General features: G+C 44.4%; 1 protein-coding gene across 1 annotated transcript in view; it reads left to right on the plus strand.

Moving 5' to 3' along the window:
• Window positions 1-20479, plus strand: part of GSK3B (glycogen synthase kinase 3 beta) — a 362942-nt gene that overhangs the window by 274977 nt on the left and 67486 nt on the right. Inside the window, 1 exon segment of the mRNA XM_030203995.1 lies at window positions 12639-12745. Coding sequence (XP_030059855.1) covers window positions 12639-12745 — 107 coding nt within the window.

Consider the following 20479-nt stretch of genomic DNA (forward strand, 5'->3'; position numbering starts at 1 on the left):
TCTTTTGTTTTGCTCCTTGAATGACTCTTTGCGAATCTTTCTAAGACTGTATGGTCTTTTTGCGACAGTGTTCACCTCGTTGTCTCCTGAGTGACTTCCTTTACTCTTTGTGATTTCACTTGTAGTTTATTCTCACTCTGCGTCTTCTTCCTTTGTGCTCTTTTCTCTTCCCTCTTACCTTCAGAGCCATTTCATGGATGTGTTAGGGGGCCTAGATGGTCTCTCTCTCTTTCTGTCTCTTGGGCCTTTGAGAACATTGGGTACCAGTTTCTTTCTGTCTTCAGAAAGTCTGGTCATTCCTTAGTATGTCCAGTCTTTGCTCCTTATTCTTCTAGGACATGTCTGGAATTTTGCAGGCACTTAATTCATTGAGAAGGTTGGCAGGGCAGTCTACATAGTAACTGCCTGTGCTTGATAGGGGGAAAGTGCTTAGTTCTGGAATTATCTTGTGCTTCCCTTTTTTGGTGTTTTGACAGGTCTTTTCTTGTTGTCTTGGATGCTCAGTTTCTTCCCTTCTGCTCATTCTGAAAGGATTGAGGTCTCCAGTTGACAGGAGCGTTCTTTGGTGACTCTGACAAGGCATATTCTTTGCCAACAAAATTAAAAGTCTCCACCAGGATTTACAGGCAATCCCACTCAATGCCCAACCAGTCAACCAGGGGTACACAAACTCGCCCCCTCCTAACAGAGACAGATAGAACACTTTTAACCTAATGAGAAAGAAAAGTCTTGACAAACTCCTAAGAGACCTTAGACCAACTACCTGCTCCCTCGATCCCTACCCATCAAAGATAGTGCATCAGGCAAGTATAGGCCTTATAGAAGGCACCACAAAAATTGTGAACACCTCTCTTTGTAATGGACAGCTACCAACAGCATTAAAAAGGGCAGTGGTTCGCCTTCTGCTGAAGAAAAACAATCTTGACCAGGAGAAACTTGAAAGTTACAGGCCAGTATCCAACATCCCGTTTCTAGGGAAACTCATAGAGCAAGCAGTCTGTGTTCAACTTAATGAATGGCTAGAAAAGAGTAACTAGCTAGATCCATGCCAATCTGGATTCAGACCTGGTTATGGAACAGAAACAGTCCTCGTATCCCTGCTTAGATGATCTTCACAGAAACCAAGACAAGGGATTCACCTCTGTTAGTATTGCTAGATTTCTCAGCAGCTTTTGACACACTGGATCATGATATCTTGCTAGCACGACTGACAGAAACAGGTATCGATGGTACAGTACTTGCCAGGTTCAGATCTTATCTATCAGACAGGCAACAATCCATAATGTTTGGCAACAACTCATCACCACCAAGGACACTGACCTGCGGGGTACCACAAGGATCGATACTGTCACCTATTCTGTTCAATATCTACCTCTAGCCACTAGCTAAGCTGATTTGGTCAACGGACACTCAGTTCTACATCTATGAGGATGATGTGCAGCTACTCATACCCATTGAACCTGACTTACCTATAGAATAAACTGATTACTTGTCTAACATCAATTCAAGAATGGACTAAACACAACAAACTTTGCCAGAACCCAAGTAAAACCGAGCTTCTCTGGGTCCCTAACACAAGTGGATACATACCTGACATAAAAATCCCTTTTGGGAAGTATGAACTCCCCCTCAAATCACAAGTTAGGAACCTTGGAATACAGTTAGATTCAACACTTTACTCTGATTCCCCAAATCCATAAGCAACCTTCAAGAGCTGCTTCTACTATTTGCGACAGCTACACTTCCTCTCTCCTTACAACGAGAAGGTAAATCTTATCCCAGTTGTGCATGCCATGGTAACATCAAGACTGGATTACTGCAATGCACTATACAATGGTCTGACTAAGGGCCTGCACCAGTTCCAGTTGATTCAGGATGCAGCAGCAAGACTTATAGAAGGTTGCAAGCGATGTGACCACATCACACCATTTTTGCAAAAACTTCATTGGCTACCAGTACAATACAGGGCTAAATTTAAAACTCTGTCTGATCTTCAAGGCCCTGAAATGAAATGGCCCCCAGTGCCTGAAGAATAGGATGATCCTCCACACACCGCCAAGACACTAAGGTCCTCCCAAGGACTTTCACTAACTACACCCTCTCCAAAAGACATTACACGATGTGATACCCGCAAGCGAGCCTTCTCCGGAGTAGCCCCCGCACTCTGGAATGCATTGCCTGAAAGGCTGCGCTTAACACAAGACTGTCTCTACTTCAGGAAGCAGGTGAAAGCTTGGCTCATCAACCAAGCCTTTAATGGAAGAAGTAACTAACTTGTTAGTCTCACACACACAAGGATTGACTCGGGCTGCACATACTGCAGCGGGACATGTTTATCCACTCCTAGCCTAACTGAGATAATATTTAACCATCTCTCTGACCTCATGTGCAACTTTCTTCAAATCAGTCACCTTACTTTCAAATTCTTCCTATTTTCTTCATCATCTATTATGTTACAACATTGCCTTACCCTTCACTACCAATTATAATGTTCTATTACGTATTGTGTTGTCATTGGAAGTAGAATACCATGCCATATTGTTACTTGAATATTTTTATTGCTGTAATTGCCTATTCCTTCACTTACAGCAGATAAATCCAGGAAATAGTGGGTTAAGTCCGCCTACCAGCAGGTGGAGAAACAAACTAAAGGCAGTGATGTCAGATGGCCAGCTCCTTCCTCAGTTAGTATGTCTGTATCTCAGCAGGTGGTGGACGGCTTTTTCTCCAGCTCCTGGGCCCAAGGCCTCTGAGGGTGCTCCTGGGCCGGTGGCCAGTTTGAACCGGGGGTGGCGGACTGGTGGTGTCCCCTTTGGCAGCATACGCAGTTGCTTGGGTCCCTGCTGCAACTCAGGTTCCCTCTGAACAGGCTTTTGCTGTTCCTTTCCTTCCCCGTTTGTTTCTGCCTCCTCACTAAAAAAAAAAAAAAAAAGAGAACCATAGGATTTATTTAAAGGAGAAACACAGAAGCACAGAGAAGTGTGTTTTTGCTCAGAGCAGGTTTGTGTTAGTGCTTTCCAAGTTCTGTTTTCTGTTGCCTGCTTGTCTGAACCTGCCTTGAAGTGGAGAGTTTTTTTTTTCTTCGGCTCAGCTGTCAGTTCCCGCGCTTTCCCGGTCCGGGGTAAGTCCTGCTGGGTTTCTGTTCGGGGACGGGCGATGGCAGCGGAGGCAGTAAAATGCTGTTCCCGATGTGGGAAACGGCGTTCAGCGGCGGGCCTTTGCAGCGCAGGGTGTGCTGATTTTGCGGGACTCGACGGAGTGGTGGGCCCCCCCTGAGAGCGTGCTTTCCCGCCCAGATCCTGGCGATTCTCATGCCATTTTGTGATCGGTTGCGGAGCCGGCTCTGGTAGTGGTTTTGGGCAAAACTTCTCCGCTGGTAGGGGAGTCGGGGGGGGGGGGGGGGGGAATCAGGCACTGAGGGCTGTGGTGCAGGTGCCATGGCTGCGACCTCCTTTGCAGGGGAGGGGTTTCGCCAGAGTTTATTTTACTACTCCATCAAGCGTCTTTGTTGAAAAGGGCCTTGCCCCCCCTCCCCCACTCGGCTGCGACAGCTTCGGCCTTTGATTCTCTCAGGGGGTCTGGGGTACTAAGAGATTTGGGGGTTTTCCCCAGAGGATTTCTCCTCCCTTAAAAAGCCTAGGCTTTCTTTGGGGTCTGAGGAGGGGTCCTGCATACGGTCGCCTGCAGCTTCCTCCGTGGTTGCTCTCGGAGCAGACTGGGGTAGAGGACGTGGAGGACAGTGTCCTCACTGACCAACCAGAGGACTCTTCCGTCGGGAGGATTTTCCATAAGGAGGCGTTGCCCTCCTTTGTCTCTCAGGCGCTGCAAGCCCTGAATATAGAGGACCCTGAGGTTGCGGCTTCCCAGGCGGTCAACCCCAAGATGGCTAGTACCAGACGACCTTCTAAGGCTTTTCCGGTACATGAAGCTATTGAAGAGTTGATTTCGGCCCAGTGGGCGGATCCGGATGGGGGAGCTAAAAGTAGCCAGGGCTATGGCCAGGCTGTATCCGGTTTCAGCGGACCATTTAGAGCAATTTGCTCTACCTAGGGTGGATGCCCTGGTGACGCCGGTCACTAAGAAGACTACTCTTCCAGTGGAAGGTGGTATGGCACTTAAGGATATGCAAGACAGACAGCTAGAGGCCTCTTTAAAACATGCCTTTGAGGTGGCTGCTTTGACACTTCAAGCTTCTGTTTGTAGTTCTTATGCGGCTAGAGCTTGTCTCAGTTGGCTACATTCTGTAATTGTATTCGATTTCAGAGTCTGATATGCTGGGAACTCCTCAGATGTGCTGGCGTACTTGGTGGATTCCTTGTATGATTTGGTCCGTGCTTCGGCCAAACTCATGGCCTTTACCGTTTCCTCTCGGCATCTTCTGTGGCTCGTCATTGGGCCACAGATATGGCCTCTAAGCAAAGGCTCATTAAATTGCCTTTCCAAGAGAAATTGCTTTTTGGGGAAGACTTAGAAAAGATTGTTAAAGATTTGAGGGATTCCAAATCGCAGCGTCTTTCGGAGGATAGACCCAAGTCTACTTCCAGGCGGGGAGCCTCGAGGTCACGTTTCAGAGAGACGCGACAGTATCGCCCGGGGCGGTCCGACGCAGCCTTTCAGCGTCCTCCTTTTGGGTAGCGTTCTTCCTTTTGCAACGAGAAGCGTCCCGCTGGACCCCCCTCTCATCAGGGGGCTCCTTCTCGGGCCTCCCAATCATGGGGCGCAGGTCCACTCAGAAGGAGAGCAGATCGGTGGTTGGCTTTCTCTGTTTCTTCCAGAGTGGGCCAGAATTACTTCGGACCAGTGGGTCCTCGATGTGATGCGAGAAGGTTAAAAGCTAGAATTCTTCTCTCCCGTCACAGACTTTTTTCTGGAGTCCCGCAGTGTTTGCGAGACCTGCTAAGGATAGGGGCTATCATGCCTGTTCCTCCTCTCGAAAGGCGCACAGGTCGGTACTCCATCTTCTTTGTGGTTCCAAAAAAGGGAGGGGCTTTTCGGCCTATTCTCGATCTCAGAAAAGTAAACCAGTTTTTGCGGGTTTGTCACTTCCGCATGGAGACATTTAGGGCAGTTATTGCTGCTGTTCAACCAGGCGAGTTTTTGATGGCTCTTGATTTGAGGGAAGCTTACCTGCACATTCCCATTTGGCAGTCCCATCAGAGATTTCTCAGATTTGCGGTGCTGGGTCAGCACTTCCAGTTTCGGGCCCTTCCTTTCAGAATGGCCACTGCCCCATGCACTTTTACCAAGGTCATGGTGGTGGTGGCGGCGTTCCTGTGGAAGGAGGGGATTCGAGTGCATCCATGTTTCGACGACTGGCTGATTCGAGCGACGACAGCAGAGGAGAGTCGAGGGGTCACCGACCAAGTGATTGCGGTGTTGCAATCCTTAGGTTGGGTGGTCAATATGGATAAGAGTCATCTGGTTCCTACTCAGAGTCTGGAGTATCTTGGAATGCAATTTGATACGAAGCAGGAGAAGGTGTTTCTCCCTGAGGGGCGAAGGATCAAATTGCTTTCTCAGGTACGGACCTTATTGAGTCGTCACGCTCCCCGAGTGTGGAACTATGGGCAGCTCCTCAGTTCCATGACGGCAACCTTGGAGGTCATTCCATGGGCAAGTGCTCACATGCGGCCTTTTCAGAATTTCCTTTTGTGCAGATGGTCGCCGATGTAGCTGGATTATCAACGATGCCTTCCTTGGCCGGGCCAAGGACAGTCTCGTGTGGTGGCTCCGGTCAGCCAGAAGGGTGTTTCTCTGGCGTCTCCCAATTGGGTGGTAGTCGGGACGGATGCCAGCCTTGCGGGCTGGGGAAGCCCATTGTCTTCATCGAGTAGCCCAGGGATCGTGGACCCCTCTTGAAGGAACTTGGCGATAAATCGTCTGTAGTTGCGAGCAGTCGTGAATGCGCTGCAGAGTTTTCGGGACCTTCTGCAGGGGCAGGCGGTTCGTGTATTCTCGGATATCACCACGACGGTGGCCTACATTGGCAGGGGTGCACTCAGTCTTCCCTTGGCAGTGGAAGCGTCTCATCTTCTAGTATGGGCGGAAGCGCATGTTCAGAGTCTGTCGGCAGCGCACGTTGTGGGTCAAGACAATGTTCAAGTGGATTTTCTCAGCCGGACTCTTTTGGACGCAGCAGAATGGACGCTGTCGGACTCAGCTTTTCGGCTGATCTGTCAACGTTGGAGAAGACCAGTAATGGATCTCATGGCCATGGCTTGCAATGCCAAAGTTCCCCAGTTCTTCAGCCACAAACGGCAGCCAGGATCCGCAGGATTGGACGCTCTTCTCCAGCCATGGCCGGAACAGCTACTGTATATTTTTCCTCCATGGCCTCTGATAGGGAGAGTTCTTTGCCGCATAGGGTGGCATTGGGGGACGGTCATTCTAGTGGCCCCAGCCTGGCCCCGACAGCCGTGGTATGCGGATCTTGTTGAAGCACTCTCGGAGCCACCATTGCGACTTCCGGTGACTCCCGATCTGCTGCATCAAGCTTTCTCGGCGTGGTGTGCTTTGCGTGCTGAATCGCCTTTTCGAGCGGACATTCCAGTTATTCTGGAGTTCCTTCCGCATGGCCTTCAAAAGGGATTGGCATATAATTCCCTTCGAGTGCAGGTGGCCGCACTAGCTTGTTTTAGGGGCAAACTGGATGGTTCCTCTTTAGCAGCTCACTCTGATGTGGTCCATTTCCTAAGCGGGGCTCTTCGTCCTCCTCTGCGGAAGCCATGCCCGGCATGGCATTTGAATGTGGTACTGCGAGCCCTCCAGGCCCCACTGTTTGAGCCATTGAATAAGGCTTCTGAGAAGGATCTAACACTTGACAGTGTTTTTGCTTCGGCTAGGAGGACTTCTGAAATTCAGCTTTGTCTTGCAGAGATCCTTTTTTGCAGTTTTCTGAAGCAGGGGTGTCGATCTGGACGGTGCTATCGTTTCTACCTAAAGTGGTATCGGCTTTCCATGTCAATCAGGCAGTTTATCTTCCGTCTTTTCGAAGAGAGGATTATCCGGGGGAGTTTGCCTCTCTTCGTTTCCTGGACGCGCAGAGAGCCTTGTTTTGGTACTTGCAGATCTCTAACGAGTTTCGATGTTTGGATCATCTCTTTGTGCTCTTGTTGGGATTGAAAAGAGGTGAGGCAGCTTCCAAGGCTTCCATTGCTCGCTGGATTAGGGAAGCCATTGAAGTGGTGTATTTGCTACAAGGGTGGGCGTCTCCAGTGGCTTTGAAGGCGCGTTCTATTATGGCACAGGTGGCTTCTTGGGTGGAGGCGTCGGCCTTATCTCTGGAAGAGATTTGTCGGGCGGCCACTTGGGCGTCTCGTCATACTTTTGCGAAGCATTACAGGCTAGACGTGTCTACTCAGGAGGATGCAAGTTTTGTGGCGGGAGTGTTGGCGCGGGGAGCATCGGCTTCCCACCCTACTTAAGGAATGCTTTGGTACATCCCGCTAGTTCCTGGATTCATCTGCTGCAAGTGACAAGGAAGGTAAAATTATTTCTTACCTGATAATTTTCTTTCCTTTAACGCAGCAGATGAATCCAGGGTCCCTCCCTAGTTCAGCCGATGTTTTTTTCATTTTCTGCGCAGTGTGGCTATTTTTTCCTTCCGGGTTTTCTTTTACAGAGTTCAGGCAGATATGGGAACATGGAAAGGATTCCGATTTCTGGATCAAGTTGCAGTTATTTCAAAGTTCTTATTTGGTTGTCTGTTTTTCATAGGATGGTTTCTGGTTGTTGTTTGTTTCATGTTTTTGGCCTTGGGAAATGCTTACGAATGACATACTAACTGAGGAAGGAGCTGGCCGTCTGGCATCACTGCCTTTAGTTTGTTTATCTCTATCTCCACCTGCTGGTAGGCGGACTTAACCCACTAGTTCCTGGTTTCATCTGCTGCATTAAAGGAAAGAAAATTATCAGGTAAGACATAATTTTACCTTGCTCATGTTTGATCTATTCTTACTGTACACCGTCTTGAGTGAATTCCTTCAAAAAGGCGGTAAATAAATCCTAATAAATATTCTAGGTTTCGGTATTCAAGTGCTCAGATCAGCTCATGAGTTGGACAGAATTGCATCTGGTTGCTCTTTTAGCGGCCCACGTGGCAGGAACTGAGCTCTAGTGTTCGGGTGTCTTGGACATCGGTACTTGTTTGATATAGTTGGACAGATGTCCAAGTGCGTCAGGTCTCAATTTTTATTTACCGGGATCTGGCAGTGGTTCTAATTTGGTCCCTCCCGTGGTTTACTTCTCTGGTACTTCCCATCAGTCATTCTGGGTCAGTTCGGAGGGACTCTAAGGAAAGAGAAATTAGGTCCTACCTGCTAATTTGCTTTCCTTTAGTCCCTCCGGACCGGCCCAGATCCTTCCCTATTCGGTATCCGATTTGTTCTTGGAGATAGTTTTGCACTGATATTAGTTTCATTCGCTCTTAGCTCCCCACAGCTAAGCTTAGCTGTGGGGAGCTGTTTGATTAAAAAAAAAAAAAAAGTGTATTTATGGATATGTCTATAATCGCAGAGAGATCATTAGTCAACCGTTTCTACATGGTTGCACATAGGCACATTACTGATGTTACTGACTCAGTTTGGAGTAGTCAAAATTTTTCGACAGTGGCCAGCAAGGTCTATTTGCTGGTAGGTGACTGTATGAACTGACTGGCGCACAGATGTTTAGTATCTTGCTTTCCTTTTGCTTTGCTATATGAATACTAAGGTTTCCAAGGGGCTGAGCATGGCTCTTATTGGCTTCCTCAAAATCAGTCTTCTCAGTCTCCACCTGCTGGTAGGTGTGCACAACCCTTCAGTCATTCAGGGCCAGTCCGGAGGGACTAAAGAAAAGCAAATTAGCAGGTAGGACCTAATTTTGTACATATTTCTGTAGTTTGAAAGATAAATTTGTGGACTTATAAATGAAGTCAATGTACGTTAGGGTAATTCTATAAATGGCACTCAAAATTCAGCACAGGAAAAAAAATCGCATTTAGTGCTGATTCCCACACCTTGCTTTTGGTGCCAGAATTGCACCAGCTGAAACCTGGTGTAAATGCTGGTACAATATATACAATCTGGGGGTTATTGTTCTTTTGTGAGTAGAGAGATTTTATTGAAAAAAAATTTTTTATTTGTTTTTCCTTGCTCATAGTTTTATTCCTCATGCATGTGTATAATGCTTGTTCATTTTAAATGCATATAAATAAGTGCTTTTCTTTTAAGATAGCTACACCCATATAAAAAAAACTTTATAAACCACACACAGGAACTTAGGAGATCCGTACTGTGATCGGAAGCCAGCGTAGCTCAGTAAGAATAGGTGTCACGTTTCTTTTTTCCAGTAATTAATTGAACCGCCGATTAAACAGATCTTATGAGTGTGTTACTTGTTTTTCATGTTATGAAAGTGTCTTCATTTTGTCAGTTAGTCTTTATAGCGCCTCTTATATTCGTCCTGCTGCCAGGAAATAGATACTCTGTTGCATGGAAGAAAACAAACAAAAAAAAGAACTGTTCTGGCCATGAGCGCATGTGACTCGGCTTTCTTCCATGTGTAAAGGTTGAGTGAAGGCATCTGTCTTCAGTGTTTTGAAGGGCTAATATCTTTTTTTAAAGCATCTTTTTAAAAAAAGTCCACCATTTTCCACAAATTGGTCAAACGGTAATTCTAAGAGTATATATGTATGTCTCAAGGATGTTCTCGAGATGTGTAAATATAAGAGCATTAGGATAAGTGGAGAAATGATTGATGTAGGCAGCTCTTTTGATCATGAGATAAATTGATAGCCTTAAAAATTAAGGGCCCAGGACTTGAAAAAAACAAAAACTGAACTCCTAAATTTAGACTCCTAAGTTATGTTCTTAAATTTGTGCCCTATTTTCAGACAAACTTATGAGCATAAGTTTTCAGCTGAAAATTGATCTTAATTTAGAAACTTAAGTTTTTTGCTTTTAAATTCATTTGCCTAAGTTTTATGAGCCTAGTGCTGAGCTTCTACGTTTTTCCCCACTTTAAATCTGCTTCTGTTACTACCCACTTTAATCACAATTGGCTCCAGACAGGAGACTCAGCAGTAGAGTACAGCATTATGGGGACTAGAGGGAAGGCAATCCACTGATGATGTGATTCTTGCTGGTACAAGAGAGCATATGGGTTAATCCCAGAGGATACTTCTTTCTAGGCCATGACCAATGACAGATCCTGTATTGCATGGGATGGTGTTACTGCTATCTAAGAGTGAGGGTGGTGGGGGATTATCAATTGAGGAAAACTTGAGTGTATTCTAAATAAATAAAATCAAATAAGCCGCTACATTATGATCCTACCACATTACCTTAACACAGTAAGTAAAGGGAGTTGAAATGCTGGATGATTTTATTTAAGAGGAGGAGGTTGGCCAAACTTTAGACAACCTAGCTGTCTTGTAAAGAACATTCAGAAATAGTAAATGAGCTTAAACTCTCACATCATGCTGCACACTGAATGTTCTGGTGGTAGACATTCTGATCCCAAGCATTGTAACCACTAGTAGAGAGGAAGAATGCTACAGCCATATCAAGTATCTTGGATTGACTACCACCTGTTGTAAGATCTTGATCAAAAGGTTTGGGCTTTATTGCAGGATTCCTGCTCTTTGACAGTTGAACCTAGTTGAAGAGGTCATATGAAAGGAATTTGCTGCTACTGTTAATGTGACATTGTGTCATTTTAGTGTGTCACTGTCCCCAATCTTGGCCAATCTTGAATTGAGAGAGAGCGAGCATAAAAAGAGGAGTATTTTAAAAGAAACTATCAATGGGGTATAATTTCAAAACTGTAAATCTGCTGTGTAGAGATGCTTTTGAAAATATTTAGAAGTTCTTGATACTGCTGACAAGCACTCAGAGTATTGCTGCTAGGCCCCTATCAAAAACCATAAGATGGCACATCAGCCACTTAACATGACTTAGCAAAGTAGAGAATTTATGCACAAATTCTATAACTATGGGGAAAAATACTTTTTTTAAAATATAAAGGTGTTATATTCCAATTATTTGTGATACTATATAAATGTGACATGCAAAAACTTACTGGTTGGCTACTTTGAAGTGTTGATTTAATTCTTGAAGTCTTAAACGTCTTATGAAAACAGTTCCCCGTATTTTCTAATTCATTAATCTGTCTTCCAATTTGTTTTTTCATTGGTTTAGTTTCTTTTGACATCCTTTTTTCAAGGATGATGCATGCAGATATATGTCCTAGAGTACAAAAATGAAGTTCACCTGTCCATGGAAAAATTGTTATGCCTTTTAGTTAGGAGAAGGATGAATAAAACTGTTCAACTGGAACTCAGTAAGACAGCTGTTTTGAGGATCAAAGATGGTAGAATATTAGAGGGAAGGAAAAGATTTCTAATTGTCTACATAGAATGTTGGCATATATAGTCAGAAAATTTATTATGGAGGAGAATGACTTGCTTACTGTTCTGCTGATTCACATGCCTTTCTGTCCCTTTGTCACTGCTTAAATGAGGTTGTTCCATGAAGTAAGTGCCTGTGCCTTGAAGGCACTTGTATGTATAACTACTGGTATATCTAGTCAGCAAAAGGAAACACGCTTTTCAGACTTGGCTTCTTGGAATGTTTTCAGTAGAGAATCAGTCTTTTAACAGAGTTAAGAATAAATTCTGATCATACTCCAAATTTCAAATTTTTAGCAAGCCAATGAGAAGGCACACTTCAGCAATGTAGGGATCTAGGTTTGGGAATAGACAGAAAGATGAATCAATCCCTGGAGTACAGTATATCTCTACTTGACCAAAGATACAAATTGGTCAATTGGCTAGAACAGGACAGTTCATGATCCTAGTTTCCTGTACTTGTTGAGTTACTTTGTTGAAACCGATATATAATTAGTGACCCTGTAATATGGATTTTGACTGACTTTAGCAGCCCTCAAACCTGTTTAATTTTGTTAAATTGGTTTTCATGTCTCCAGTTCTGATTTTCCCTAAATTGCACAATTTGCTGTTTCTCTGTTCCTTAGTGTACATATAGTAAATGCAATATTATTTTTAATTTTCTCCATCAGAAGCTAATATATGATAGACAAACACTGGAATTGGTTGTTGTGCCATGAACCTGTGATATTAGGTTTACCGGTGGTGTAGCCAGATGGCTATTTTAGGGTGAGCCTGAGTCCAACGTGTGGGTGGACCCAAAATTTTCATCTCCACCTCCTCCCCCAACACCCCCAAAACTTAAAGCAGAAAACTGAATTGGTAGGGATCTGAAACCCCATCAGTCGAAGACCTCGCCAAGGCCAGAACACTTGGAACTTGGGCAGCCAGCGTCCGTGGCCCTGAGCTGCTATCACTGCCAGCAGATGGAGCATGCATGGGGAAAGGCAGTGGCAGCTCCAGGTTGCAAGTACTGTGGCAGGGAAGAAGTCTTTAGCTGTTTGGGTTTGGTGATCCTCCATCAGCCACACTAAGGAAGCATCAATTTTGTGTTCACCTGAGCCCAGGCCCACCTATAGCTATGCCACTGCTCAACTCTCAGCAAGTAGATACTACATAAAACATTACTATTTACCTGTAAACAATGCTTAAAGATAACTGTCATATGCTTGACCTTGGTGACGACTTTCTGTTTTTCTTAATTTCATCATAGTGCAAAGCAGCTGATTCGAGGAGAGCCCAATGTTTCTTATATTTGCTCTCGGTACTACAGGGCACCAGAGTTGATCTTTGGAGCCACAGATTATACCTCCAGTATAGGTATGTGCTGTTTCAAATCTTTTTCCAAGTCATATTGAGATACCAATTGTATTACAATAATGAAAGCATATTGTACGTTACTCTTCAGCTTTGTATAGTATGTTAATATATATAAGCCCTTTAGAGCAAAAGTGAAGGCCATATTCACTTTTTGCATTATTTCAGTTATGCACTGATTCATAGCCTTTATGACCTAAAGACTAGAAGAAAAATTGTCATATCCGAATCTGTTTCTGACATCTGGTGAGTGAAGCTACTTTCTTCATAGTCTTTGGAACAAGACTTGAAACACATAGTTTATATATATATATATATATATATATATATATATATATATATATATATATATATATATAGCTCAATCCTATAAACAGTGTATAAAATCAGCATCCTATATTTATTTTAGGATGTATGTGCATAAGATTGTATTTTCCAAGCCATTGTTCTCCTACACATTTACTGATTTCAATAGTGTCTTCCTTTCATATTATTTCCTTTTAATGTAACAGTTGGTTTATGGTCTTGAGATTAAAACTGTATCCTTATGAAAAAAAATTATGCATCCTGATAGCTTTTTGTAGACTTCTCTTGTTATACTAGACTATAGACTCAGCTAGCCTGCTGTAAACATATAAGAAATAAATGTGATAGTCATGACTTTTATGATCAGGGCTATGGAGTTAGTACACCAAACATTCAACTCCGAGCATCTCCAGTAGTCTTGTGAAAGTATAAGCTGTCATATGGTTTCAGTTTCAAAGTGAATTGGTAGAAGAGGTGACAGCTTCCCTCTTACCCACTCCATTTCTTCCTCATGGTCACCATCCCTTTTCTTTACTCCTATCCCTCCTTTCTCAGTCACATCTCTCTCAGCTGTTGCTTGACCACACACAAAATTCTCTACATGTATTCTGTCTTCCTCTCTGACCCATATGCTTTTATTCATACACAAAAGAGTGGTGGGGGCTCAGCAGCCCTAACATCTATGATCTCATACCCCCTCTCTTTCATCTCTTTCACCCCGGTACCCTCCTACGTGCAGGGCTGATTCTTCCTCCCTCCCCTGTCCATCCCTAGCATCCCTCATTTTCTGTTCTCTTCTTGATCACCTCCCACATAATTTTGATTTCAAAGGGAACCTGAGAGAGGAGGTGGCAACAGGTTAGGCGTGCTGCTCAACTAGTTCCTCTTTAATTTGGAGGCTGCCCTGAGGGGGAAGGGAAGGTGACATGGAGGGAGGCAAGAATGGAAGTGGTGATATCATGGTTGGGTGGACGGACAAGGTTATGATGCTTGGTTAGAGGAGAAGTGAAAGTAAAGAATGGAACAGTAATTTGCTATTATCACAGAGAATTAAATAAGCCCCATTAGTGGATGGCAACATCTGATGGTCTCAATGTGGACCCAGATCTCTTAGCGCTGTAAAGGCACAGGTCCTCCAGAGCTTGTACAAGAGCTCTCATGCAATGGTTGCCTCTGTGGTTTCTAGACATGTGTATTTGTTAGCATACATACTGTCTCTCTGATTCCTTCACAAGCTTTCTGCTTTTGATATACCTGAAAAAGTTATTGCTATGAGTTTTAGTTTCTCTTCATATTTCCTTTTAGCTTTCTTTATCAGTGCTTTGCATCTAACTTGCCAATGCTTATGCTTCTTCCTCTTTTCTTCAGATCCTTTTTCCTTTTTTTCAGAGATGTTTTTTGGCTAGTTATACCCCTTTTCTATTCAACCTAACATCCTTCTGGCCATGGCCACCGGTCTGTTGCATTGTTTCTTCACCTTCAGATCATCGGACACCATCACCGAATGTCTCTCTTCTTAGTCGAGCTTACCAATCTTTCCCCTTCTGTATGGTCTCTCTTTTGCATTTCTGCACCCCAGGTGCATCACTCTGCACTTCTCGGCATTACATTTTAAATGCCAGACCCTGGAGGCATTACGTTTTAACTGCCAGACCACGGACCATAATTCTAGCATTTGGAGATCTCTTCTTGTGGTTTCTACGCCTTCCAGGGTATCCACTCTAGTGACTATCTTCGTGTCATCCACAAAAAGGCAACCTTTTCCTTCTAACCCTTCAGCAATATCTCTCACAAATATATTAAACAGAATCGACTCCAGAACTGACCCCTGAGGCACTCCACTACTCACCTTCCTTTCCTCTGAGCTTATTCTGTTTACTACCAACCAGTTTCCTAGGCCAGTGCGGTCGAACCCGTTCCACCAGGGGAAGAAGGGCTGGAATTCTATTCCAGGTACTTCCTTGTGCAAAAGAAAACAGGGGGGATGCGTCCCATCCTAGACCTAAGGGCCCTGAACAAATTTCTTATCCGAGAAAAGTTCAGGATGGTTTCCCTAGGCACCCTTCTTCCCATGATTCAGGAAAACGATTGGCTATGCTCTCTGGACTTAAAGGATGCTTACACACACATCTCGATACTTCCAGCTCACAGGAAGTATCTTCGATTTCAGCTAGGAACACACCACTTTCAGTACCGTGTACTGCCTTTTGGCCTGGCATCTGCACCCAGAGTGATTACAAAATGCCTAGCTGTAGTCGCAGCGTCTCTATGCAGACTGGAAGTGCATGTGTTTCCTTATCTCGACGATTGGCTGGTGAAGAGCACCTCAAAGGAAAGGTGCTCTGGAGTCCATGCGAATGACTTCAGATGCTGGGGCTACTGGGGTTTGTCATAAATTATCCCAAGTCCCATCTCACCCCAGTCCAAAAATTGGAATTCATTGGAGCTCTACTGAACACTCAGACAGCTTGAGCTTATCTCCCTGAGGCAAGGGTGGACAACCTTCTGTCCCTGGTGTCCATGGTTTGAGCATCTCAGCAGGTCACGGCTCGTCAGATGTTGAGACTTCTGGGGCACATGGCCTCCACAGTTCATGTAACGCCCATGGCACGTCTACATATGAGATCAGCTCAATGGACCCTAGCTTCCCAGTGGTTTCAAGATGCGGGGGATCTAGAGGATGTAATCCAGCTGTCCACCGACTTTCAGAATTCTCTTCAGTGGTGGACGATTCGATCCAATTTGACTTTGGGGCAACCATTCCAAGTTCCTCAGCCATGAAAAGTGCTGATGACAGGTACATCTCTCCTGGGGTGGGGAGCTCATGTAGATGGGCTCCACACTCAGGGAGCCTGGTCCTTTCAGGGAAAAGGTCTGCAGATCAACCTCCCGGAATTGAGCAATCTGGAACGCTCTAAAGGCTTTCAGGGATTCGCTGTCCAACCGAGTAATCTTAATTCAGACAGACAGGTTGCCATGTTTTATACCAACAAACAGGGGGGGTACCGGATCTCGCCCTCTGTGTCAGGAAGCCGTCCAGATGTGTGGCTTTGGGCTCGCCATCACGACATATTTCTCCAAGCCACTTATCTGGCAGGCGTAAACAACAGTCTGGCCGACAGGTTGAGCCAGGATAATGCAACCTCACGAGTGGTCACTGTACATGGGCGTAGTCCGCAAGATCTTTGGTGGATCTTTTTGCCACTCAGATCAATCACAAGGTCCGTCAGTTCTTTTCCAGGCTTCAGGCCCACGACAGACTAGCATTACATGCCTTTCTCCTACATTGGGGGACAGGCCTTCTGTATGCGTATCCTCCCATACCTCTAGTAGGGAAGACTTTACTGAAACTCAAGCAAGACTGCGGAACAATGATCCTGATTGCACCTTTCTGGCCGCATCAGATTTGGTACCCTCTTCTGGAGGAGTTGTCCAAAAAACCGTGGAGATTGGAGTGTTTTCCAACCTTCATCTCTCAGATCGAGAGGTCGCGTCTACATCCCAACCTCCAGTCTCTGGCTCTCTCGGCCTGGATAGAATTTGCCTCCTTGGGTCTTTCAGAGGGTGTCTCCCGAGTCTTGCTTGCTTCCAGAAAAGATTCCACGAAGAGGTGTTACTCTTTCAAATGGAGGAGGTTTGCCGTTGGTGTGACAGCAAAGCCCTACATCCTCTTTCTTGTCCTACACAGACCCTGCTTGAATACCTGCTACACTTGTTAGAGTCTTATCTCAAGACGAACTCCGTAAGAGTTCACCTTAGTGCGATTAGTGTAGAGGGTAAGCCTATCTCTGGGCAGCCTTTAGTAGTTCGCTTCATGAGAGGTTTGCTTTTGTCATAGCCCCCTGTCAAACCTCCACCAGTGTCATGGGATCTCAACGTTCTCACTCAGCTGATGAAAGCTCCTTTTGAGCCACTGAATACCTGCCATCTGAAGTACTTGACCTGGAAGATCATTTTCTTGGTGGCTGTTACTTCAGCTCGTAGGGTCAGTGAGCTTCAGGCCTTGGTAGTGCATGCACCTTATATCAAATTTCATCACAACAGAGTAGTTCTCCTGCCAAAGGTGGTATCAGAGTTCCATCTGAACCAGTCAATTGTCTTGCCAACATTCTTTCCCCATCCTCATACCCGCCCTGGCGAAAGCAGTTTGCATACCTTGGACTGCAAGAGAGCATTGGCCTTTTATGTGGAGCGGACAAAGCCCTTTAGACAGTCCACCCAGTTGTTTGTTTTTTTTGATCCCAGTTCCCCAGGGTCAGAGTCCGCTGCACTAACCTCCACTCCACTCCTCCAACTCCATCCCCCTAGACCCATTTTTGTTCTGTTCCAGGCTGCACTCTTAGTTGTTTATGGTTTCAGGTCAATCTCTGTTATGGCCTCGCCGTTGCAAAGCCCAATTGACCAATGTTCATTGTTTTGAGTGAGCCTAGTTGCTAGGGATACTCCACATGTGAGAGCAAGCAGCCTGCTTGTCCTCAGAGAAAGCGAAGGTACTTACCTGTAACAGGTATTCTCTGAGGACAGCATGCTGATCTCACAATCCCACCCCCACCTCCCCTTTGGAGTTATTTGCTTCTTTTTATGCTTTTTGATTTAACTGAGGGAACGCGCTCACGCGACGGGTGGGAAATTGGTCCGCGCATGCGCAGTGCACTCTGCACGCGCGCCAGAAGACTCTGGCAAAACTTTTTTTATATTTTGCTTGCAAAATGCTGATTCCTGGGCCGACACGGACGTCGACCCACATGTGAGAAAAATAAGCCTGCTGTCCTCGGAGAATACCTGCTACTGGTAAGTATCTTCGCTTTTTGTTCCTACCATACTTCACTTTACTGAGATTTGGTGTAGATCTAATACAACAAGATCACCATGCGAAGATACTTAGCAAGACTCGGAGAGAAAAATATTCCCTCCCCATCAGAAATAGAGTAATTCACCAGTTTTCTGGTTGAAGTTTTTGTTGAGTAGCAGGTGTTTTCTATGGACAGCAGGATTGATAAGGAACGTAATCCCTCCCACCTTCCTGAAAGTTGCCTTAGCTGAGGAGACTGCTGTGCATGGGGAGAGTAGTGCATGCTGAGAACTCTGAACTGAATTTCTGATTTCTGGGAGAGCAATTCTGTTCCTGCACCATCAGATGACACCACCCATTTTTGTGCCTAGTCAATCCTGCTGTATAGAGAAAACATCTGTTACAAGTGAGTAATATTTACACGTTTTAGATTGCAAAGTATGCTTAGCCACCTATTAGAGTAGACTAAAGCCCTTAAGGTGTACACCAAGCTTTTTCTTTAACCCCAAGAAGCTTGATATTACAGTTGCCGAGCATAGTTGACTTGCATACTACATCTCCTTCACTGAGCAGGCCAGAACTTAGCGAATCATGTCAACTCATGTCAAAGCCATAACTGCAGACCTGAAGCATAGACATCTTGTTATTGTTTGGAAAGTGTTTAAAATACATCTCCAGTCCCTCTTGGGTCCATTTTTTTTTTAATTTCCAGGTTGCTGCCTTTTGAAGAAGATAAAAGTAAAAACTGATAAAGGCTTACTCCTACCAAAAATTGTTGCTGTCTGCCCATTGTCAATACCTTCCTTTTCTCCTTTTTATTGAAGGCAACCTGAGCCATGGAGTTCAACTTGTGAGGACTAGCAATCCTGCTTGTACTTGGAGAAAACCAAGTTACTTATCTATAGCAGAAGTTCTCTGAGGACAGCAGGTTTCAAGTCATGAGATTTCCTCCCACCTCCCCAAGTGTTTTCTAAGTAAGTTAATTAGGAAGTGAGGAGTTCTAAGCAGTAGAAAATTTTTCCCATGCTGAGCTTCGTCCGATAACTTCACTCACTTGTGAGGACCTAAATCCTGTTGTTCACAGAACACCTGCAATAGATGGTTTTCTCCAAGGACAAGCAGGATTACCAGTCCTCACAAGCTGAACTCCACGGCTCAGGTTTCCTTCAATTAAAAAAAAAAAAAAAAAAAGTAAGTTGGTTTTCTGGTCCATCAGAGGACTACCCAGTTCAGCTTGTGGCAATACAATATGCATGATCAAATACATCATAAATATAAACTAATACTTAAAATATGTTATAATACATTTTTTTAAAACCTATATTGATTCATTTCTAGATCCAGCAGCAAGGTTCTGGCTTATTTTCCCTGTTGTACTTAAAATCTGAAATAGCATCAATACATCTCTCCCAATACATTTCCACATGCATGACCAACTACCTTTTATAAATCCCAACAATAAAGCAGCATCTCTTGTGCCTTGTTCTTTCACAGCCAGTTATTGCTCATAATAAATCAAGAAAACAGAAATCAAGAATTTGTTTTATGCCATTGTAACATGCATTATGTGTTGTCTTTGCCAGCAGAAAGCTGTGAATAAACATCAATTTACAATTATAGTAATTTCAAAACTCACACTATGACTGAATTCCTTTGCATCTGATCATTCTAGTGAGCCTGATTACCTGTTGGGGGATTACTTGCATAAATCTCCTTATTCTCTACTTTAACAAAGAAAATGTTAACTACAAGTTATTAAAATTATGTTTACATGATATGCTTCACTAGAAGAGTCTGAGGTATAGAACAAAACTAACAGCAGAATTTTCCCGCTCTCCCTTTTAACCCATTTTCACTAAACCTGAATATCAACTCTCAGGAGTCTCTTTACTCCGTCGTTACCATCTGCAGAGTTTAAAGTAAAGAATTGCAGGACGCATCTTACTAGAGAGTTTTAATGGCTTATTAACTTGTGACACATTTGTTAGTAGCAGCAGTGTTGCTAACCTGAATAAGTAAGTGTATTGCAAGAATGTCCATAGCAGTACTTGTACAGCCCCCAGGTTCCTGTGGTAGCACACGGGGTAGATTCTGTAATAAAGTTCCCAAAAGTCTGCAGTAATCATGACAGCTTTGCAGAGAAGGGGAATCTAGTAGTTAGAGCAATGGTCTTACAACCAGGGTTCAAATCCTACTTGAGGCTCTTTGTGATTTTGGGCAAATCACTCATTCCTCCATTGCCTTTGATACAATTTAGATTATCTCTCTGAGGATAAGGAAATATCTACTGTACCTGAATGTAACTTGCTGTGAGCTACTACGGAAAAAGCAAAAGTTAAAATACAAATAAATAGATGCATGTAGCGGGATTAGAGAGTGGGGATGTGTGTATGGATCCTGGATTGGGGTGGGGGTCCAGGATTAAGAAGGGGATAAAGGATATCCACACAGCCCCTCCCATCCCTTCATTCTCTTTCTGTTTCTTGCTTCTAATTCCTGATCTTCTTGTTTGGTCTCTTGCTCTAGTCAGTCCTCTCATTCATTCTCCATCCTGGATTAGGATGGGGAGGAGGAAGACAGTGACAGTGTGACATCTAGAAATGTCATGGATGGCCCATCTGAAAGAGTGAAATTGAAAG

Source organism: Microcaecilia unicolor, chromosome 5 (genome assembly GCF_901765095.1).
Source record: "Microcaecilia unicolor chromosome 5, aMicUni1.1, whole genome shotgun sequence".
NCBI classification, from domain to species: domain Eukaryota; kingdom Metazoa; phylum Chordata; class Amphibia; order Gymnophiona; family Siphonopidae; genus Microcaecilia; species Microcaecilia unicolor.